General features: G+C 46.8%; 1 protein-coding gene across 1 annotated transcript; it reads left to right on the top strand.

Annotated features, from left to right (window-relative positions):
* The first annotated feature begins 259 nt into the window (after window positions 1–259).
* Window positions 260–13,071, top strand: LOC101669844 (translation initiation factor IF-2, chloroplastic). The gene is made up of 13 exons (XM_044585784.1): window positions 260–643; window positions 956–2,340; window positions 2,414–2,446; window positions 2,577–2,690; window positions 2,771–2,920; window positions 3,010–3,108; window positions 3,200–3,262; window positions 3,340–3,495; window positions 3,659–3,724; window positions 11,287–11,523; window positions 11,604–11,879; window positions 12,117–12,305; window positions 12,494–13,071. Exons 2-13 carry the CDS (start codon window positions 994–996, stop codon window positions 12,653–12,655), a joined length of 2,892 nt encoding a protein of 963 aa, XP_044441719.1. The 5' UTR covers window positions 260–643; window positions 956–993; the 3' UTR covers window positions 12,656–13,071.
* The last annotated feature ends 8,737 nt before the right edge of the window (window positions 13,072–21,808 follow it).

The following is a 21,808-nucleotide window of genomic DNA, read 5'->3' as shown; positions in this document are numbered from 1 at the left end:
GGACGGGAGAAAACAAGACGAAGGTGGGTGGTGGGAGGTGGAAGGAGGACGGGAAAAACAAGACCAAGGTGGGAGGTGGGACGAAAAACTGGAACGAAGACTACCAACTGCTTTATTAAAAATAGAGATATACTTGTATTTAGAAACTGAGGGAGTATAACTGGTTTTATATCACCCGGAAAAAGAAAAACTGCTTTTATATAAGAGCGAAAACCTCTATGACACTCGCATGGAAGGGACGACGATCCCTTTGAGTGGCTCTCCGAGGTGCCACCTTATCACTCTTGCATTTGTTTCCCCCATTTTATTCTGATATCGGCTGCTTAACTTCGACCGTCCGATCCTTATCACTCCTGCATGCGCACCCTCCGCTCCTTCCCACTCGCACCGCCGCCGTATCGCCCCGCGCCGCGTCGCCGTCGTCGTTCGCCGGCCATTCGACTCGCTCCCTCGCCCACGCTGCCACCTCTCCACCCTTAGACCGCCTCCTTCGAGGCCTGCTCGAGTCGCTCCCCCGCCCACCGACGCACGGCCACCGTCAGTGTTCGCGCCGGCCTCGTTACGGCCAGCCATTCCGTCTGCTCCGTGCCCTTGTGGCTGTACGCCAACTTGCAGGATTGCGGCGGAAAACCCTCGTTTATTCGTAAGCTTGGTTTCACTTCTCACTAATTTTTTTATGTGCTGTCTTCTGTCTCCCAGAGAAATAAAATCCATTTTTGTAGGTTCCAAGTTCCAACCAGTCCGTATAGGCATGTCAATTGTCAGATTTCAGCTTAAATTGTTACACCCTTACATTCTTCTAAAATTTAAACTGATAAAGTTCTACTGGAATTTAGATATATCGAGCCAACATGCAAGTACATAGGTGTTTTTCTCGTTTGATTACCTAGCTCGCTTTCGGTTATTGTTTCCCAAAAATTTATGCGCACTCAAAATTAATCTTTTGCTTCCTCAGCTTTATGAGTGCGAGGCAGTGTTTTTAAGAACACTGTCATGGCGTCTCCTGCTTCTGTTACCAACCTGGGGAGCAACGGAAGGCCTGGCCCACTGCCGACAGCGGCAGTGAGGAGAGGGCACTTGGTTTCAAGGATCAGTTTCACGGGTTTTGACGGTGTCCGGAGGTGGCCATGTGCACCTGGAAGACTATGTAGATGTATGGTCATAACTAACTTGATCGATGAGAAGGGAGCTCAGTTCTCATCAAGAGTAAGTGTGAGCGTTAAAGCTGATGATGACAGTGATCTTCTTTCAAAGCCCCCGCAGAGGCCAGTCCGGCTGAATGGGCCACCCGCAAGCATGGATACAGCAACAACATCAGCACCTGCCAGGAAGCCAGCAGGCGTAACATTGCAAGACCGAGAGAAGGTCCGAGAGTCATTGGATGAGGTGTTGGAGAAGGCAGAGAAACTTGAGGCCTCGAGCTCCAGAAATGTGGATGGTGAGAACCGTGCATTGAGACAGATTGATGTGGCAAAGCCTAATAGTTCAGTGCCAATAGTGGTGGAGGAAGGCTCGAATTCCAAAAGGACAAAAACACTAAAGAGTGTATGGAGAAAGGGGAACCCTGTGCCCACTGTACATAAGGTGATTAGAGATCGTCCACACACTGAAACTAGGGATCAGTCCATATCTGCTGCTGAACCTTCAGTGTCATCTCCATCAAAACTAGCACCTCACCTACAAACAAGACCTTCTGTAGCACCACCACCTCGTCGCCCTGTCAAAGCTGACACATCAAAGGAGAAAAAAGGACCCATCCTGATCGACAAATTTGCTTCCAAGAGACCAATGGTTGATCCAGCTGTAGCTGAGGCACTGGTAGACCCTGTCAAGCCAGTACGCGGTCCACCAGCCAAAGCGAAGGATAATCGTCATAAAAAAATTATTACACCAGCTGGTCCCCGCCGACGTATGTCAAATGATGATCGATCAGTTGATGACGACGCTCCAGTGCGCAAGGGAAGGAGGTGGAGCAAGGCAAAACGTAGGGCTGCCAGGCTTGAGGCTTTAGAAGCTGAAGAGCCTGTTAGGGTTGAGATCCTTGAAGTTGGTGAAGAAGGTATGGATATTGACGAACTAGCATATCAACTGGCAGTTGGCGAATCAGAAATTCTGCACTTTTTATCAGTGAGAGGAGCAATGCTTGACAATGTTCAGACTCTTGATAAAGATTTGGTTAAGATGGTTTGCATGGAATATGAAGTTGAAGTACTGGAAAGTGGTCCGGTGAGAGTGGAAGAGATGGCAAAGAAGAATGAGTTCCTTGATGAGGAGGATTTGGATAAACTGGAAGTAAGGCCTCCCATTGTAACTATCATGGGTCATGTTGATCATGGGAAGGTACCACGTGTTATATAAATTTTAAGACTTAATTATTCTGACCACTGTTTGACATTTCTACTTCTGTTTGCAGACTACTCTTTTGGATTATATACGCAAGAGCAAGGTAAATTGGTAATAGCTTATCCTTGGCATGTCCTTTGTCTGTGACATGGGGTAGACATGTTATTGTTGGCATTCATACACGGTAACAACCATTTACAAAGAATTGTATGTCTAACCAAAGTGACATACAGGTGGTGGCATCTGAAGCTGGTGGAATAACACAAGGAATTGGAGCATATCAGGTTCTTGTGCCAGTTGATGGAAACCCTCAGGCTTGTGTTTTTCTTGATACTCCAGGGCATGAGGTATAGCAATATATATTATTTTCGTATATTTTTCTCACTTTCGCATGTCATATTACTCTTCCTAATCATTGACACAACAGGCGTTTGGTGCAATGAGAGCTCGAGGAGCAAAGGTAACTGATATCTGTATCATTGTTGTGTCTGCGGATGATGGCGTTCAGCCACAAACAAATGAGGCAATTGCGCATGCAAAGGCAGCCAGAGTCCCTGTTGTAATAGCTATAAATAAGGTCTATTTTCTAGCCACTCTCTTTCTTACTTGCAACAATTCAATTTATTTTCCCCTTTCTCATATTTCAGTCACCTCATATGCAAGCAGGTGGACAAGGAGGGAGCTAATCCAGAACGAGTCATGCAAGAGCTTTCCCAGATAGGACTTATGCCAGAGATGTGGGGTGGTGACACCCCGATGGTTCAGGTTGTTTATTGGCACACTCTGGAAAAAGGAAGTTCCTTACCGTAGCCACTTATTACCTATCTTGAGCTGATTTAGTTGTGATATCTGTCAGATAAGTGCTCTTAAGGGAGAGAATGTTGATGAGCTATTAGAGACTGTCATGCTTGTTGCTGAGGTATACTTTTGGTTAGACTTTCTTTTTTGCTTTTTGTTGTAGTTCCCTTTTGACTTGCTTTTGTTGCGAACTTGAAGTTGCTAGAATTAAAAGCCAATCCTCATAGAAATGCAAAGGGTACGGTTATTGAAGCATGTCTTGACAAGGCTAAAGGACCTCTTGCCACCCTAGTTGTACAGAATGGAACCTTGAATAAGGGCGATATTCTTGTTTGTGGTGAAGCTTTTGGAAAGGTTTGTTTCTTTATTTCCTACATGCTGCACATGATTTCATTCAGTATATGGACTGGACTAGCCTTACATTTGAAAAATAGAAGCTAGCACATATAATTGACATTAGCTAGCACATGTAATTGTGGGCCAATTGCTGTATAACATGGCACGGGTATTATGGCAGATCCGTGCAATGTATGATGATCGTGGAAGCCTTGTAGACCAAGCAGCGCCATCCAACGCCGTGCAGGTTTTTCCTCTTTCCTATTTCTGCCATTCATTTTCCTGTGATTCCTTTTTAGTCCATTTTATAATTCTGTCATATTTGTGACAAAGGATTCTATTACATTCAATTTTATTTCCCCGAAATCTAGTAATATCGTGTGATATTCTGTATCTTTCATGGAGAGCTAACTTTTTATTAGATCAAAATATATACGTAACTTGAATGGTGATGCTAGGCATTGGCCAGGCTACCGAATCGGTCGACCGGCTGCCTAGGAAGCCATCTGACCCCCCCCCCCTCCTCCCCCCAGCACCGCTCATAGCAGCGCGCGTCCACGCTCGCAGCACCGCCATCTGGTGCCTCCACGGCTTGCAGCACCGCCATCACGTCTCGCAGCACCGCTTGTCCCGGGCTCACAGCAGCGCTGTACAGCTTGCTGCAATGGGTGAGGAGGAGGATGGGGCTTGTAGAACGGCTGTCCCTTGCGCAGCCATAGGCAGTGTTTTTCTTCCTCATTGCGTCTGCTTGAGGTGGTACATGGAGGCCACCAGTTGGGCAGCGACGCTTGGGCATACCATGTCCGCTTGCTGTGAGGAGAAGCCTATGGGCGGGAGGTAGGAGATGGGTGAAAGAGAGAGAGGCGAGAGAACAGGTCGGGGAGAGAGGCGAGTCGTTGAGAAGTTTCTGGAGAAGGGGGTAAGGGAGAGAGAAAGCGGTGTGGAGGGTCCACGAGGGACACGTGGCGAGCGCATGGGTGGGACGACATGAGCATGTGATCGCCCCACCAACAAGAATCGTTTTCCTAACTTAAGCATGCCACAGATTTCCATCATTTAGTTGCAGTGTTACCCTTTTGAAAAGTGTACTTGTGTATTTGTAAAACAAATTCTCAAAGAAACATCATACATTTGTGTCGGCGTTCTGGGAACGGGGGTACCCAGACTTGCTTGCCTGCAGCCCACGACGTGGCTTCATCGACGGCCTGGTACGACCTAGCTTCAGTATCAACAACTCAAGACCCTCGCGAGGCGGACGACACCAAGACCTCCACGAGGAGCGGCCTCCTCAGGCCGGCTCCCGAGGAGCGGAGATTTCTATGCAAGCCTCACCTCGCGAGGTCCGGATAACGTGAGCCATGACGACAAGGCCAGGCGGGCGCCAGCGGGTGCAGTGTACCAGTTTTCTCTTTGGTGCTAAGGAGGCAAGCGCACGCGCGGAGTCCCGAGGAATCAACCAAAGGTTCAACCAAAGGTTTCCATTCCGGTGCAACGAGACCAAGATCGCCAGGACGGCAGGACAGAGGTCATCGCCGAGCCCACCACGGCGTCACGACCAGAAGCTTTGCAGGCGAAGACTACTTTTGTCAGGATAGCATGTACTAGTTGTCTCCCTTCGAATTTGGCCGGTGTGGGATCCCTTCCCGCCTTTCATTTGGGAAGAGGACCAAGGCCACTATAAATAGGACTTAGCCACCACCATAGAGGGGGGGGGGGAGAGACCGGATCGGATCCGTTCCATCCTCACACTCACCAGCTTACTCGAGCCCAAGAACACTCCTCCTCCTGAGGTTGTTTATCCACTGTACTAGTTCATCCTCAGCCCCTCAAGGCCAATCCACCACAAAGCAGGAGTAGGGTTTTACACCGCAAGGTGGCCCGAACCTGGGTAAACTGCCGTGTCCTGTTTCCTTCCAGTTCATCGAGTTAGGCCGTGAGATTGGCGAGTAGGCAGACTGGGGAGGACGAGTTCTTCGCACGCACCCCAAAGTTCGAACCTCTCAAGGGTCTGCGGAACTCGAAATCCGACATTTGGCGCACCAGGTAGGGTTGCATCGAAGCCTCTCTTCTTTCAGTCGATTCGCCACCATTTTGCCGTCCCCATGGCCGACGCTCGTCGAGTTCGTGCTGAGCGCCGGGCCGCCCTCGCCGCCCGCGTCGCTTAGACCGCACCCACCGGCGATGGTGCTCCCCGCCGTTCCCCGTTGCCCGCGGCCAACGCTGCCACTGGCACCGCTGCCCACGAGCAGCAGGCTTCGTCGATGCAGCCGTCTGTGCGGCGGGATGGACGCACCGCCACTCCGTCGCTGACCCCGGCGGCCGCTTCATCGTCTCACGCTCGTCGCGTGCCTGAGAACGCGCAAGCTGCATTGCTCATGGCGCGCGAGCTCCTGCGCTACCACCCCATTGTGGACAAGGCGAACCGGGCGATCACATAAGCCATAGGTAGGCTGAGACGAGTTTGATGGCACTTCAGTAGACACTGTAATATTGAGGAAAAGAGGGAAGAATACAAGGAGGAATCACTGAGATAGACTCAAGTGATGGAGACGGGGAAGCCACCGTGGATGAAAGTGCGGAATCCCGTGACAAATGAGGTGAGGGAACTATAGGAGATTATGATGTTGGATCTGCAACAGCCGGAGGAGCGGGAGCAGTGGGATGGGTGGACAAGGGCCCAACATGATTGATATGCGTGTCGGGAGAAGTGAGGAGAGAGATTCTCGACCGGAAGGTCGAGGAAGATGGAGGTGTGGGGGCTGTTGGATCTCTGATCCGGCAGGTGGCTGTGAATTTGGCTAGGGTTTTTGAAGGGTGAGGGGCTAGGGTGGCGGCTGGTTTTAGGTAAGGGGGTGGTTTGCCTCCTAGATTTTAGTGCTTTTGCCCCAATTAGAAGAGATTGGTTGCCTTATATTGCCAAGGGGTAGGTGGGCTATTTAATTTCAATTTGATTTATTATTTACATGGCTATAGTGCCTACATATTTATCCCTTAGGGCATCAAGCAAACTCTGATTGACGCCGAATTTAAATGTAGCCCTTCTATAATATAACAAGGCCACACAAAAAATGATCAACCCATTTGGAGCTCATTTAATTGCTATTTAGAAAATAATTCCATTTAATGAATAAATGAGGTTTGTGTTAAGCTTCATGCACTAGCCAACGCAACCAAAAGGCCGAACTGATGGAAAGGACTAGTGCAATCCACATATACTGTAACACCCCCTCTCACGTGTGACGGGGAAGACAAGTCAACACGTGCAACCGGAAGAGAGCGACGGCGCGCGAAACTCACGTATGACTCAAGAGGCCTATACGTGGACACAAAGGGGGGCATCAGCAATTTTTTAGATAAATTGCGCAAACCAGGACTTGAACTCAAGACCTTAGCTCTGATACCATGTTAAGCTTCATGCACTAGCCAACGCAACCAAAAGTCCGAACTGATGGAAAGGACTAGTGCAATCCACATATACTGTAACAGTTTGGACTACAAGCGATAGCTAGGCTTGGTCTAAAATTGCGAAACAATTTGGGTAGCTCCCAAATGTCACAAAAAGAGTGTGTGCAAGGTTTGTGAGTGAGTCTTGGACTAGAACATCGAAAGGGAGAGGGGTTTAGTTATCCACTATTTAACAAACTGGCAGAGTAAAATATCAAATTAATTGATTTAATTAATGCAATATGCTGCCAAGGGATGCTCATGATGCAATGATGATGAAAAAGAAAATAATAATCAATTTCTAATTTGGGCAAACCCAGGGATGTTACATGTAGGCGTGACTTCTTGCCATGGTGCTGTTGATGCAATGCTATATGTGGTGCACTTCAACATCACTCACCCCGTGTACCTTGCCACACGCCACGATGTCGATGCCTGGCAATGGCACGATAGGTTTGGCCACATGTCTTTTAACATGCTGAGATGCATGTCTCACAACAAGATGGTGTGTGGGCTGCCAGAGCTGGAGCATGTGGACTATCTCTGCGATGTCTTCATCACCACCAAGCATCGACACATTCCCTTCCCCAAGAAAGACGAACTTCAGGGTTGACAGACGCCTTGGCCTCGTCCATGGCTATGTGTGCGGGCCCATCATCCCTGCAACCCACGGCAACCACGGCGGTTGTCGCTATTTCCTGCTATTGGTTGATGACTGCACCCGCTGCATGTGGGTAGTCCTCCTAGCAGGAAAATGGGATGCTGCTGCTTCAATTCAACGAGTCCAAGCGGCAGCTGAAGCAGAGTGTGGCCGTCCACTCCATGTCTTCCGCACCGACAACGGCGGCGAATTCACCTCGCTGGAGTTTGCACACCATTGCGAGGAGCAAAGTGTGCAAGCCAGTTCACGGCTCCCTACTCCCCACAGCAGAATGGAGTAATGGAACGCCGGAATTGGATGGTCATCACCACTGCTCGTGCCCTGCTGAAACAAAGGAAACTGTCAGCAGAATTTTGGGGGGAGGCGGTCACAACTTCAGATGTCCTGTTGAACCGAGCCCCTACGAAAAGTCTGGCTGGCATGACGCCATTTGAGGCATGGCACGGGAGGAAGCCCGCTGTCCAGCATGTGTGCACCTTTGTGTGCGTGGTGTATGTCAAGGATGTGCGATTGAAAGCTTGATGACTGCAGCTCCGCCATGCTCTTCATTGGCTACGGCAAGAGCGTCTAGGGCTATTGCGCATACGATCCAGTGAACAAGCGTGTCCATATCATGCGTGAAGAGGCCAGCTGGGATTGGGCGGCTGGCAGCTCAGACACACCGTGCAGTGACTTCATCATTGGGGGGGGGGGGGACTTCCCTTGATCCTGCACCATCTCCTGCTGAACAGCCAAGCCAAGCAGCCTGAGTTCATGTCACCACCACCCAATGACAACAAGCGGCTGGGCACAGTTCATGATGTCACACCGTTGTGCTACCGTGCCATTGACAATGTGATCGGCAGGGCACCTGTTCCTGGACAGGCAGCACGCGAGCTTGTCGACGACACACTGTACCTTGCGTCTGAAGGAGAGCCGAGCTCCTTTGCTGAGGTTGAGCGTGAGCTTGCATGGCGTGCAGACATGAAGGAAGAAATAGACGCCCTGGACCAGAACATACCTGGAAGCTTGTGGACCTACCACACGGCCATCACCCTGTTGGCCTGCGTTAGGTATTCAAATTGAAGAACAATGAGACCGGCGCTGTTGTCAAACACAAGGCACGGCTCATCGCCAAAGGGTACGTGCAGCAGCCCGGGATCGACTTCAATGAAGTCTTCGCCTCTGTTGCACCCCTCGTGTCTGTTCGCCTTCTTATCTCACTAGCTGCCCATGAGGGGTGGGCCGTCCACCACATGGACGTGAAATCTGCATTTCTGAATGGAGCGTTGGAAATGGAGGTCTATGTGTCGCAGACGCCTGGGTTCATCGTCACCGGGCAGGATAGCAAGGTGCTGCGCCTGAAGGTGTTATATGACTGCGTCAAGCCCCACATGCATGGAATGCGTGCCTCGGCGCCACGCTGAAGAGCCTTGGTTTTGAGCCGAGCGCCCATGAGCACATTGTTTATGGACGCGGGCATGGCAGTGCGCGCCTGCTCATTAGCGTCTATGTCGACGATCTGGTGACTACCAGATCAGACCATGACGAGATCACCCAAGTCCTGAAAGAAATGAAGGAATTCCTGATGAGTGATCTTGTGCTCCTCTCCTTCTACCTAGGGTACACCAAGGCAAAGATGGAATCACCTTGAATCAAGGAAACTACGCCGCACGCATCCTCGACATTGCTGGGCTGAGGAACTGCAATCCCTCGCCCACACCCATGGAGGATCGACTTAAATTGAGTCATGAGAGCACATCACAGAGGATTGATGCTACAACATAATGGCGGGTCATTGGAATTCTGCGGTACCTCATCCATACGAGGCCTGATCTCGCCTTCTTGGTGGGTTATGTGAGCATATTCATGGAGCGCCCTGCGGTGGAGCACACGGGCCCCGTGTGATTCAGGGGAGGCAAAACTGGTTGGCTATTCATACTACGACCACGCCGGCGACATCGACATGAGGAAGAGCACGTACTGAGCTCTATTCTTCCTCAGTGGCAGCCTGATAAGCTGGCAATCAGCCAAGCAGCGAGTTGTGGCTGTATCTTCCTGTGAAGCAGAGTATGTCGCTGCAGCAACAACGGCAACCCAAGCCATTTGGCTAGCACGGTTGCTCGGCGATCTGAAGGGTCAGGAAGCTGACACTGAGCATGTCCGCATTGGCATTCAGCATGAACTCCGTTTTCCACGAGCAGAGCAAGCATATCGATGTCCTGTATCATTCTTTCCACGAATGCGTGGAGATTGGGAGCATCTCTACTGATTTTGTTGGCACCAAGGACCAGCTCGCAGACATCCTAACCAAGGCTTTCCATGAGCTCAGCACAAGCATTGAATGGTCAAGATCAGTGCCAACTAGACACACAAGGATCAGGGGGAGAATGTAAGCAGTAATGCTTGTGTTGCATTTACCTAGCTAGGTAGTAGTCAGGTCGGCTCGAGCTTCCTTACTCAGTAAGTTAGTGTATGCAACTAGTGGCCAATTTGCCTTTTTGCATGTACTGTCAGCTGCTAGACTGCAGGGTCGGTTTTGCACTAGCAACCGACTTGCCTATGTACTATAAATAGACCTCAAGGCAATACAAGAAACAGCTTCAAGTAATCAAACTATCCTGTGTTCAGCCCCAGCCCCCCTCTGCTTCTCTACTTCAACCTATTTCTAACAATACAAGAAACACTCATGTGTATCAAAAATCACCAGGCAACGAGGGATGGCGATTAGCCCGGCGACGACATTGTAACTGGCTTTTTGTTTGGACGTGCGTAGCTGGTGATCGTTCGCCAGGGCCAGGATGGCAAGCGAACGGTGGTGAGGTGGCAGTTTTTACTGCGTTTGGGGGCGTGGGGGGTGGCAGTTTTTAGAAACTGCCATGGCAGTTCTTTCCTTGTATGGCATTTTTCCTTTTTCCCTGGGTCTATTTTTGCGAAAACTGCCATCCATCGGATGGCGATCGTGTGGCTCAGAGGTAGTTCGCTGGCAAAACGTTCCTGGGGAACGTCAGCCAGCTAAGATTACCGTTTTGTTTTGTTTTTTCTCTCTTTTTTTAACAGAGAAGCCAACAGCCGATCGAACCGTAACAAAGACCAAACTGAGCAACCTGGCGGTGGGTTGAGTCGCGATCAAGCCAGGCGGCACGACAGCGGAGAAAATCGGGTCAGGCGGCGACCAAAACAGGTTGGGCGGTGGTCGAATCGGGGCGGCAGCGGCCAACATAGATCATAGCGTGGGGGCCATCACGGATTCGGAAGCGCAGGTGCGAGGAGACATGGTGGCGGGCCTAGACGAGGCGGGTGGCGACCAGGGCCAAGGCAGACAACACAGACTCTATGGGGAGGCAGCGGCGTCGATGTGATGGAGGTGGGCATGGTGGAGATGGGTATGAGGGGCAGCAGCAGCCGGCGTGATGGAGAGAAGCTGGTGTGCAGGGAGAGAAGGGAGCAGCGGCAGCCGGTAGGAGGAGGACGGCGCCACGACACGCTGGAAGGATCAAAGCAAGAGTTGCACGCGTGAAAAATTTGACCTAAGGCTCTAATACCATCTTAGGAAATATGCAACCTGTAGTTCCTGGGGCCAATGGCCAGTATATAAACATGTATGAGTGGTAAATATGCAGGAAGCCCCTCGATACTACGGGGAAAATATGCAGGCCATGCATGAAACATAATACAACTCTACCAATAAGCATCTTAATTTTGTGTTTCTTTATGTTTAACAGATTATTGGCTTGAACAATGTACCCCTTGCTGGTGACGAATTTGAGTCTGTTGATGACCTTGATGTTGCACGCGAAAGGGCAAACGCGCGAGCCGATGCAATGAGAATTGAAAGGATAAATGCGAAAGCTGGGGAAGGAAAAGTCACTCTCTCATCCATTGCAGCTTCCATTTCATCTGGGAATCAAGTAGGGATTGATACTCATGGGTTAAATATCATACTTAAAGTTGATTTTCAGGTATGTACATTGCTTATAAACATCTGGTTTGAATCTTGTTATTGCCCACTCTTTCTTTCTAAGTAACTTGATCATGATAGGGTTCAATTGAGGCAATTAGGCAAGCCATTCAAGCACTGCCTCAAGAAAATGTCTCTTTGAGATTCCTACTTCAAGCTCCAGGAGACGTGAGCCTCAGTGATGTTGATCTGGCTGTTGCTTCGGAAGGAATTGTATTTGGTTTTAATGTCAAAGCTCCGGGGTCAGTTAAGAAATATGCTAAGCAGAAAAGTGTAGAGATTCGATTGTACAAAGTGATCTATGATTTGATAGATGATTTACGCAATGCCATGGAAGGGCTTCTTGACCTTGCTGAGGTAAACAGGCTGTCATTCTTGTACTTTTAAGCCAGTTGTGTAGAAAGCATCTGAAAAGTCATTGAGACGACGTCCTAATTGAGAGGTCAAAAGGTTCTTTGTTTTTGTTGGGATACCATTCATTGAAAGGAATACTTACTCCTAACATCGTAACTGGGTACTTTGGCAATATACTCTGAAGTTAATATTAGTTTCTGTTATTTCGAATGACCATCCTAATATATCTTTCTTTGTCAGGAGGAGGTACCACTCGGTTCAGCCAAAGTTCGAGCTGTTTTCAGTAGTGGCAGTGGAAAGGCAGCGGGTTGCATGGTTACTACAGGGAAAGTTGTGGAAGGCTGCAATGTTCGGGTTCTTCGTAAAGGAAAAGAAGTTTATGTGGGTACACTTGATTCCTTGAGACGGGTGAAAGAAACTGTGAAGGAGGTATGCAAAATACACATGAACCCATCAACCATTTGGATGCAGTTTACATTACCCCCCCAAACACACACACACACACACAAATAAACCCATGTCAATTAGTTCCGTCATTATTTGTTATCATCTTTCACTCACACTCATTGTTGCTGCTGAAACTAGACTTAGTCTGCTGATTTCTTCTTTTTCAATAGGTTGGTGCGGGGCTAGAATGTGGTATTGGGGTAGATGACTTCGACGATTGGGAGGAAGGTGACGTCCTTGAGGCATTCAACACCGTGAAAAAGGCTAGAACGCTCGAGGAAGCCTCTGCGACTGTGACTGCTGCTCTCAAGGGTGCAGGCGTCCAGGTGTAGATGTTGCAAAGCTGATAAGCGAGTAACAACTGCAGCAGCCATTTTTTCTTTCGGCGTCGCAGCTGGAGTGCGTTGGCCACATTCCCTAAGAATGACACTCAGGTAGTTGAAAGACAGAACCTATACATGACACATGAAGTGCCTGCGTTGCTGCCGGGAGCCTGCCTGTGCTGGACCGTATTGTATCCCGCCTCTCAAAGCTGCATGTGCTACTGTATGTTGATGTACATAGAGAAGATTACATCTGCTGTTTTTAGTTTGCCTCTAACAGGTAGATAAAGGGGGGGTGGGGTGTTTCTAGTTTTATACCTTTTGTCTTCTTGAGACAAGCTGTAACCTGCAACGTTGAGGCCGCATCATTTTCCGATCATCATTCGTCATCCTCTTCGTGAAAGTAAATGAGTTTGCTCTTCCAATTTGTCATGTCGGAATTTCCTCGTTAAAAACCAGGAATTCAGAACGTATGCTGCAGAATTCTTGGCAAATCATTGGCCTGGTCTTCACGAATTGAAGATGGATGTCGGAAAGAACACAAACACGAGGAAAAAAAAATATACTCGATGAGAACAAGATTCATGTTCAAAATCCCCTTCGCATAACCAACAAAAGAATAGGGAAAGCCACTTGAATTCCTAGAGGAATCTTGTCCGGGGGGTGGTCTAGAACTCCTATCGAGTCTTGTCTACAAGGGGCAGACCAGACCTTGCCATGGGCAGCCCGGCCCGGTCGGTCCGACCTTGTCCACGGCCAGGTCGGGCCTAGATTTCAAGCCCGACGGGCCCGTCATATCCGCGCATTAATGAATAGGCCTGGCCCAAGGCCCGGCGGGCTTTTAGCGTGATTGGCCGGGATGGGGTCTGGGTTTTTTGCATCGGGCTTTGGTAGGCCCGGCCCGAAGCCCGGCCCGACAGATGGCCAGTAATAGGGCAGACCTTTAACCCACTTAGGGGGAAAGTAAATACATTTTTCATTTCAGGACTAGGCATCTCTAATACCTTTGCCTTACTCTCGTGCAATGACAAGTGAATAAACACTCATCGTGAGAATAACACATCTAGCATGAAAAATATTAGCCACCCTCACCGCCTCGCGAGCGGTACAAACACACAAAAGAGAAGTTTATTTTGAAAATTAGAGATGATACATACAAATTTGCTTAGAACGGCAAAAGAATACCGCATAGGTAGATGTAGTGGACTCATGTGGCAAAACTGGTTTAAAGGTTTTTGGATACACAAGTAGTGATCATACTTAGTGCAAAATGAAGGCTAGCAAAAGATTGAGAAGCGACCAACCAAGAAACGAATAATCTCATAAGCGAGCATTAAGCATAATTAACACCGAATAATGCACCACAAGTATGATATAATTTCATTGCATAACTATTGACTTTCGTGCCTGCATAGAGAATCACAAACCTTAATACCAATATTCTTACCAAAGCACAATTACTCATCAACATGACTCACATGTCACATCATCATATCTCAAAACTATTACAAGGAATCAAGTTTATTTTGTCCAATGATCTTCATGAAAGTTTTTATTATATCCTTCTTGGATATCTATCACTTTGGGACTAATTTTTCATGTGTTGCTTTTGATAAGCTCAAACAAATATAAGTGAAGATCATGAGCATAATATTTCTTTCTCTCAAATTAATTTAAGTGAAGCAAAAGAGAATTTCTTAATTTTTTTACTAACTCTCAAATAAATCTAAATGAAGCAAGAGAGCATTTCTTCAAAAATAACTAAGCATACCGAGCTAAAAAAGATATAAGTGAAGCACTGGAGCAAATCCATAGCTCATAAAAATTTAAGTGAAGCATAGAGAGCAATTCTAACAAGTCATGACATAATTTTGGCTCTCTCAAATAGATGTGTCCAGCAAGGATTCAAGACTTAAAACACAAAGAAAACAAACAAAGACTCATATCATACAAGACACTCCAAGCAAAACTCATATTATGTGACGAATAAAAATATAACTTTGAATAAAATACCGATGGTCGTTAGAAGAAAGAGGGGAAGCCACTCGGGGCATCCCCAAGCTTAGTTGCTTGCTTCTCTTTGAATAATAGCTTGGGATGCCATGGGCATCCCCAGGCTTAGGCTCTTCTTACTCCTTATTCCTTCATCCATCGTAAGATAACCCAAAACTTGAAAACTCCAATCATACAAAACTCAACAAAAACCTTCGTGGGTCCGTTAATATAAGAAAGCAAATCACTACTATAAGTACTGTATCATTCATATTTTATTCTTGCATTATATCTACTGTATTCCAACTTTTCTATGGAAAAAACTCATCAAAGAAAACCATAGAATCATCAAAACAAGCACACAACGCAAAGAAAACAGAATCTGTCAAAAACAGAACAATCTGTAGTAATCTAGATATTTCGAATACTTCTGTAACTCCAAAAATTATGAAACAATTAGGACCACATGAGCAATTTGTATATTAATATTCTTAAAAAATAATGGGTATTTTATCATGCTTATGTGATTTTTAACAATTCTGCGACCGGCGTGCAAAGTTTCTGTTTTTTCAGCAAGATCAAACAACTATCACCCAAGAAGATCCTAAAGGCTTTGCTTGGCACAAACACTAATTAAAACACAAAAAACACAATCATAACAGTAGCATAATTGTGCAAACACTCAAGAACAGAAAGCAAAAAGTGTTGGGGAACGTAGTAATTTCAAAAAAATTCCTACGCACACACATGATCATGGTGATGCATAGCAACGAGAGGGGAGAGTGTGTCCACGTACTCTCGTAGACCGAAAGCGGAAGCGTTAGCACAACGCGGTTGATGTAGTCGTACGTCTTCACGATCCGACCGATCCAAGTACCAAACGCACGGCACCTCCGAGTTCAGCACACGTTCAACTCGATGACGTCCCGCGAGCTCCGATCCAGCAAAGCTTCGCCGGAGAGTTTCGTCAGCACGACGGCGTGATGACGGTGATGATGATGCTACCGACGCAGGGCTTCGCCTAAGCACCGCTACGATATGATCGAGGTGGATTATGGTGGAGGGGGGCACCGCACACGGCTGGGAGAGATCAACAGATCAACTTATGTGTCTAGAGGTGCCCCCTGCCCCCGTATATAAAGGAGCAAGGGGGGAAGCCGGCCGGCCCTATGGGGCGCGCCAGGAGGAGGAGTCCTCCTCCTAGTAGGAGTAGGACTCCCCTCTTTCCTCCTCCTACTAGGAGGGGGAAAGGAAGGGGGAGAGGGAGAAGGAAAGGGGGGCGCCACCCCCTCTCCTAGTCCAATTCAGACCAGAGGGGGAGGGGCGCGCGGCCTGCCCTAGGCCAGCCCTCTCTCTCTCTCCACTAAGGCCCATAAGGCCCACTATTTCTCCCGGGGGGTTCCGGTAACCCTCTGACACTCCGATTTTCTCCGAAACCACCCGGAACACTTCCGGTGTCCGAATATAGTCGTCCAATATATCGATCTTTACGTCTCGACCATTTCGAGACTCCTCGTCATGTCCGTGATCATATTCGGGACTCTGAACTACCTTCGGTACATCAAAACGCAAAAACTCATAATACCGATCGTCACCGAACTTTAAGCGTGCGGACCCTATGGGTTCGAGAACTATGTAGACATGACCAAGACACGTCTCCGGTCAATAACCAATAGCAGAACCTGGATGCTCATATTGGCTCCTACATATTCTACGAAGATCATTATCGGTCAAACCGCATAACAACATACGTTGTTACCTTTGTCATCGGTATGCTACTTGCCCGAGATTCGATCGTCGGTATCTCAATACCTAGTTCAATCTCGTTACCGGCAAGTCTCTTTACTCGTTCCGTAATACATCATCCCGCAACTAACTCATTAGTTACAATGCTTGCAAGGCTTATAGTGATGTGCATTACCGAGTGGGCCTAGAGATACCTCTCCGACAATCGGAGTGGCAAATCCTAATCTTGATATATGCCAACTCAACAAGTATCTTTGGAGACACCTGTAGAGCACCTTTATAATCACCCAGTTACGTTGTGACGTTTGGTAGCACACAAAGTGTTCCTCCGGTATTCGGGAGTTGCATAATCTCATAGTCATAGGAACATGTATAAGTCATGAAGAAAGCAATAGCAACATACTAAATGATCAAATGCTAAGCTAACGAAATGGGTCAAGTCAATCACATCATTCTCCTAATGATGTGATCCCGTTTATCAAATGATAACTCATGTCTATGGTTAGGAAACATAACCATCTTTGATCAACGAGCTAGTCAAGTAGAGGCATACTAGTGACACTCTGTTTGTCTATGTATTCACACATGTATCATGTTTCCGGTTAATACAATTCTAGCATGAATAATAAACATTTATCATGATATAAGGAAATAAATAATAACTTTATTATTGCCTCTAGGGCATATTTTCTTCAAAAAGCAAAAATAAATTTTATTCATTGGGTTGCCTCCCAACAAGCGCTATAGTTTTACGCCCCTAGCTAGGCATAAAGCAAGGATTTAAGTTTTGTCATCCGTAGTTTTGGATAATTTGGTAAGGGTTTTCTCAAACCCGGGAGGCTCTTTACGCTTCCCTAAATTCTCAGGAAAAGAAACCATCTTTAGATCCAAAATATCCAATCGCTTGTTGCAGAGAGTAATCAAGGTATTCATGCGATTGATACTACCATTGAGGTGTTTGAGGGGTTCGTTATATTTTTGCAATTCAACCATGTGTTTATGCAAATCACCAAGTTTATCCAACATTTGAACTCCCTCTGGGGTGAAAGAAAACCCCTTCTTTTGAGGTGGAACCCCCAGAATTCCTTCTAAAATTTCATAGGTAACATTAGCATCAAGCTCGATAAAATTCCCCTTAGCGGCAAAATCTAGGAGTTGTTTATGATGCAAAGCCAATCCTATGTAAAAATTATGAAGCAAGATCTTAGCATCCCCCTTTAAATTGCAAATACGATAGGATTCCATAAGCCTATACCAAGCATCTTCCAAATTTTCTCCTTGTCTTTGCTTGAAGTATAGAACTTCAAAATCTGGTGAGAAAGGAGGGGTAGACATGCTAGCCATCGGGACTAGGAAGCAAGAAAGCGGCGAACGAAAAAGAGAGCGAATAAAACGGCAAATTTTTGTGAAGTGGGGGAGAGGAAAACGAGAGGCAAATTGTGAATAATGTAAATTGCGAGGAGATGAGATTTGTGATTAGGAACCTGGTATATGTTGATGATCCTCCCCGGCAACGGCGCCAGAAATTCCTTTTGATGCGGCTTGAAGCTACGTCGGTATTTCCCCAAAGAGGAAGGGATGATGCAGCACAACGGCGGTAGGTATTTCCCTCAGTGATGAGACAAAGGTTATCGAACCAGTAGGAGAACCAAGAAACACTACATAAACAACACCTGCACACAAATAACAAATACTCGCAACCCGAAGTGTAAAAGGGGTTGTCAATCCCTTTTGGGCAACGGCGCCAGAAATTGGCAAACGGACGTGAGAGAGTAGTAAATATTGATAGATCGAACGCCAAATAAAATAAAGTGCAGCAAGGTATTTTTGTATTTTTGGTTTAATAGATCTGAAAATAAAAGCAAAGGAAAATAGATCGCGAAGGCAAATATATTAAAGAAGAGACCCGGGGGCTGTAGGTTTCACTAGTGGCTTCTCTCGAGAAAAATAGCAAACAGTGGGTGAACAAATTATTGTTGGGAAATTGATAGAACTTCAAATAATCATGACGATATCCAGGCAATGATCATTATAGGGAAACACTTGGTATCCGTAGTCTGATACAGAGCATCCGCCAGACCACTCCTGGGCCATCGATATTTGCTACCACTCAAGTAGAACAAGTGCTTAAAGCTCAAAATGATTTGCTCAATGAATTAAATAGTAAGAAAAATGATAATGCTATTAGAGTTGTGACTAGAGGGGGGTAAAATGACTCAGGAACCTTTGTATCCTAAGGGCCACCCTAAGAGAATTGAGCAAGATTCTCAGAGAACTAATGTTGATGCACCTAGTCCTTCTAAAAAGAAGAAAAAGAAAAATGATAGGACTTTGCATGCTTCTAGTGAACCTGTTATTGACACACCTGAGAATCCCAATGATATTTCTATTTCTGATGCCAAAACACAATCTGGTAATGAACATGAACCTAGTGATAATGTTAATGATGATGCTCATGTTGATGCTCAACCTAGCAATAACAATGATGTAGAAATTGAACCTGCTGTTGATCTTGATAACCCACAATCAAAGAATCAACGTTATGATAAGAGAGACCTCGTTGCTAGGAAGCACGGTAAAGAAAGAGAACCATGGGTTCAAAAACCCATGCCTTTTCCTCCAAAACCATCCAAGAAAAAGGATGATGAGGATTTTGAGCGCTTTGCTGAAATGATTAGACCTATCTTCTTGCGTATGCGTTTGACTGATATGCTTAAAATGAATCCTTATGCCAAGTATACGAAAGATATTGTTACTAATAAAAGAAAGATACCGAAAGCTGAAATTTCCACCATGCTTGCTAATTATACTTTTAAAGGTGGAATACCTAAGAAACTTGGAGATCTAGGAGTACCAACTATACCATGCTCCATTGAAAGAAACTATGTTAAAACTACTTTATGTGATCTTGGAGCCGGTGTTAGTGTTATGCCTCTCTCTTTGTATCGTAGACTTGATTTGAATAAGTTGACACCTACCGAAATATCTTTGCAAATGGCCGATAAATCAACCGCTATACCTGTCGGTATTTGTGAGGATGTGCCTGTTGTGGTTGCAAACGTTACTATTTTAACGGACTTTGTTATTCTTGATATTCCCGAGGACGATAGTATGTCTATTATTCTTGGTAGACCCTTTTTGAATACTGCAGGGGCTATTATTGATTGCAACAAAGGCAATGTCACTTTTCATGTTAATGGTAATGAGCATACGGTACACTTTCCGAGGAAACAACCTCAAGTCCACAGTATCAATTCTATTGGAAAAATTCCATTGATTATTATTGGAGGTTTTGAATTTCCTCTTCCTACTGTTAAGAAGAAATATGACATTCTTATTGTTGGGGACGCGCATATCCCCGTTGAGGTAACCTAGTGCTATTCGAAAATTCTCCGGTTTCATGCGATTCGGAATGAGTTTGTTAACAAGACTTGATCAACCTTGTTAGTGGATTCCTTTTGATGAGCATGAGATGGATGAAGTTAGAAAGCACAACCTTTTGTACCCTCCTTTTACTTTCTATTATTTAGATTAAATAAAGCAAAAATAGTTGTGACGCCCGGATAATTAAGCTACAGTAACCCTCTCCTAATGATGCCATGTCACCGCTATCACTGTAGTTAATCTCGCGATGGTTCAAAAACGATTCAAATTTAAAATAAAGACAAATAACAAAAGTTTTCAAACTTTAAAACTAAAATGTTCGAGTTGTGCCAAATAATGCAAAGGTAATTGTGGTGAAGAAACCCCACTTTTATAAAATCTTTAAATACTCTAAAATGAATAAAACAGTAGCAAAACAATTATTGAAATGCCTTTTATAATTAATAAAATGTTAAACTATTCTATTTAGGGACTAAACTTTATATGGTAGTGGGTTTAGTGGTAGTACTAATTTAGGGGTCATTTTTGTACTTTACAAAACTAAAATAAAAGGAGGAACAAAATATAACAGAAAAGAAAGAAATAAATAAAAAAACAAAAACAAAAAATAGAAAGAACTCCCGCTCGGCCCAATTGGGCCATGGCCCAGCCAGGCCGACCCAACTGCCTCCCCCGGCCCAACCGCGCCTACAACCCACCCCACTCCCCCGGTGACCTAGATCGGTCCACCCACTCCCCCCCACTCCCACGTCGCTCGCCCCCACTCCCCCTCTGCCTCCCCTCGTTCTGGATCGGGCGCAGGCGCCTCGCCACCGCTCGCTAGGCCACCTCGTCGCGCTGACCACGCCGCCACCTCGCCGACGCTGCCCGACGCTACCCCGCCATCGCCCGCCTCCTCAACCCTCCCTCCTACGCGGATCCGATCGGGGGCAATCGACGCCCCCGATGCCCTGCGCCCGCGATGACGCCGGACCCCGTCGTCACCATCCTCGCCCGTCGAGGGCGTTCGCCGCCTCGACCACGATCCCCTACCCCGTCTACGCGCGTCGTCCTCGTCCTCCTCCTCACCGGTCGACCCCGAGCCTCAACGCCCCTCTCCCCGTCAAACGCCGGTGAGGCACCGACCCACCTCTTTTCTCCCGCGGTCACCGCGCCGCCGTCCCTCTCGTAGCAGCGCTCGCCGCGCCCCGTGCGCGCCCCAAGGCCGCATGCGCGCCCGCACACGCAGCGCCTCGGCGACCTCCGCTCGCATGCGCCCCACCGCTCACCTAGGCTTTCCGCTGCACCCCGTGCTCCGGCACCCCGGTCCTCCTCTGCACCACTGCGGCCATCGGCCTGCGCTCGCGCACGAGCTCGAAGCGTCGGGCCTGTGCCGCGAGCCTGCTTTGCCCGTTCGCCGCGGCCTCGCCCCGCTTTCCCCCTGGTCGGGCTCGTGCGACGCCCGTGACCCAGTACCCGTTAGCCCGCTATGGCCCCTGTGCCACTGACAATAGGGGCCCACCCTGGAACGATTTTAAAAAAAGAAATAAAAGAATTAAAAATAAATAAATAAATAAATAAAAATAATTAAAATATTAATTAATTAATTAATTAAAAAATTAGTTTACTTAATTAATCCTGATTAGATTAACCTAATCACTAGTTAATTAATTATACCCTGATTAGCCTGATGAGTCAATGACATGCAGACCCCACATGGCAGTTTGATCCAGTCAACACCTTTGTTGACTGCTGACGTCATGATGATGTCAGCAATCACTATTTTGGATAATGTTGATTTAAAATAATTAAATAAATTATAAAAATGATTTAAATCTTTTAAAATTAATATAAAATAAACCGTAACTCGGATCGATATACTTTCTACATGAAAGTTGCTCAGAACGACGAGACTGATCCAAATACGCAGCCCGTTCGTTCGCCACACACCCCTAGCATATCGAACACTCAACTTTCCCTCTCCGGTTCATCTGTCCAAAAACGCGGAACACCGGGAATACTTTCCCGGATGTTTTCCCCCTTCACCAGTATCACTTACTA

This window comes from Triticum aestivum, chromosome 7D (genome assembly GCF_018294505.1).
Source record: "Triticum aestivum cultivar Chinese Spring chromosome 7D, IWGSC CS RefSeq v2.1, whole genome shotgun sequence".
Lineage (NCBI taxonomy): Eukaryota > Viridiplantae > Streptophyta > Magnoliopsida > Poales > Poaceae > Triticum > Triticum aestivum.
This window is presented reverse-complemented; position numbering and strand designations above follow the sequence as displayed.

Excerpts from the sequence above, each read along its gene's own strand:
- LOC101669844 (XM_044585784.1), top strand. The coding sequence starts at position 994 with ATGGCGTCTCCTGCTTCTGTTACCAACCTGGGGAGCAACGGAAGGCCT. Across the intron at positions 2,691-2,770 it reads TTGATACTCCAGGGCATGAG|GCGTTTGGTGCAATGAGAGC; the intron begins GTATAGCAATAT and ends TTGACACAACAG. Across the intron at positions 3,496-3,658 it reads GTGGTGAAGCTTTTGGAAAG|ATCCGTGCAATGTATGATGA; the intron begins GTTTGTTTCTTT and ends GTATTATGGCAG.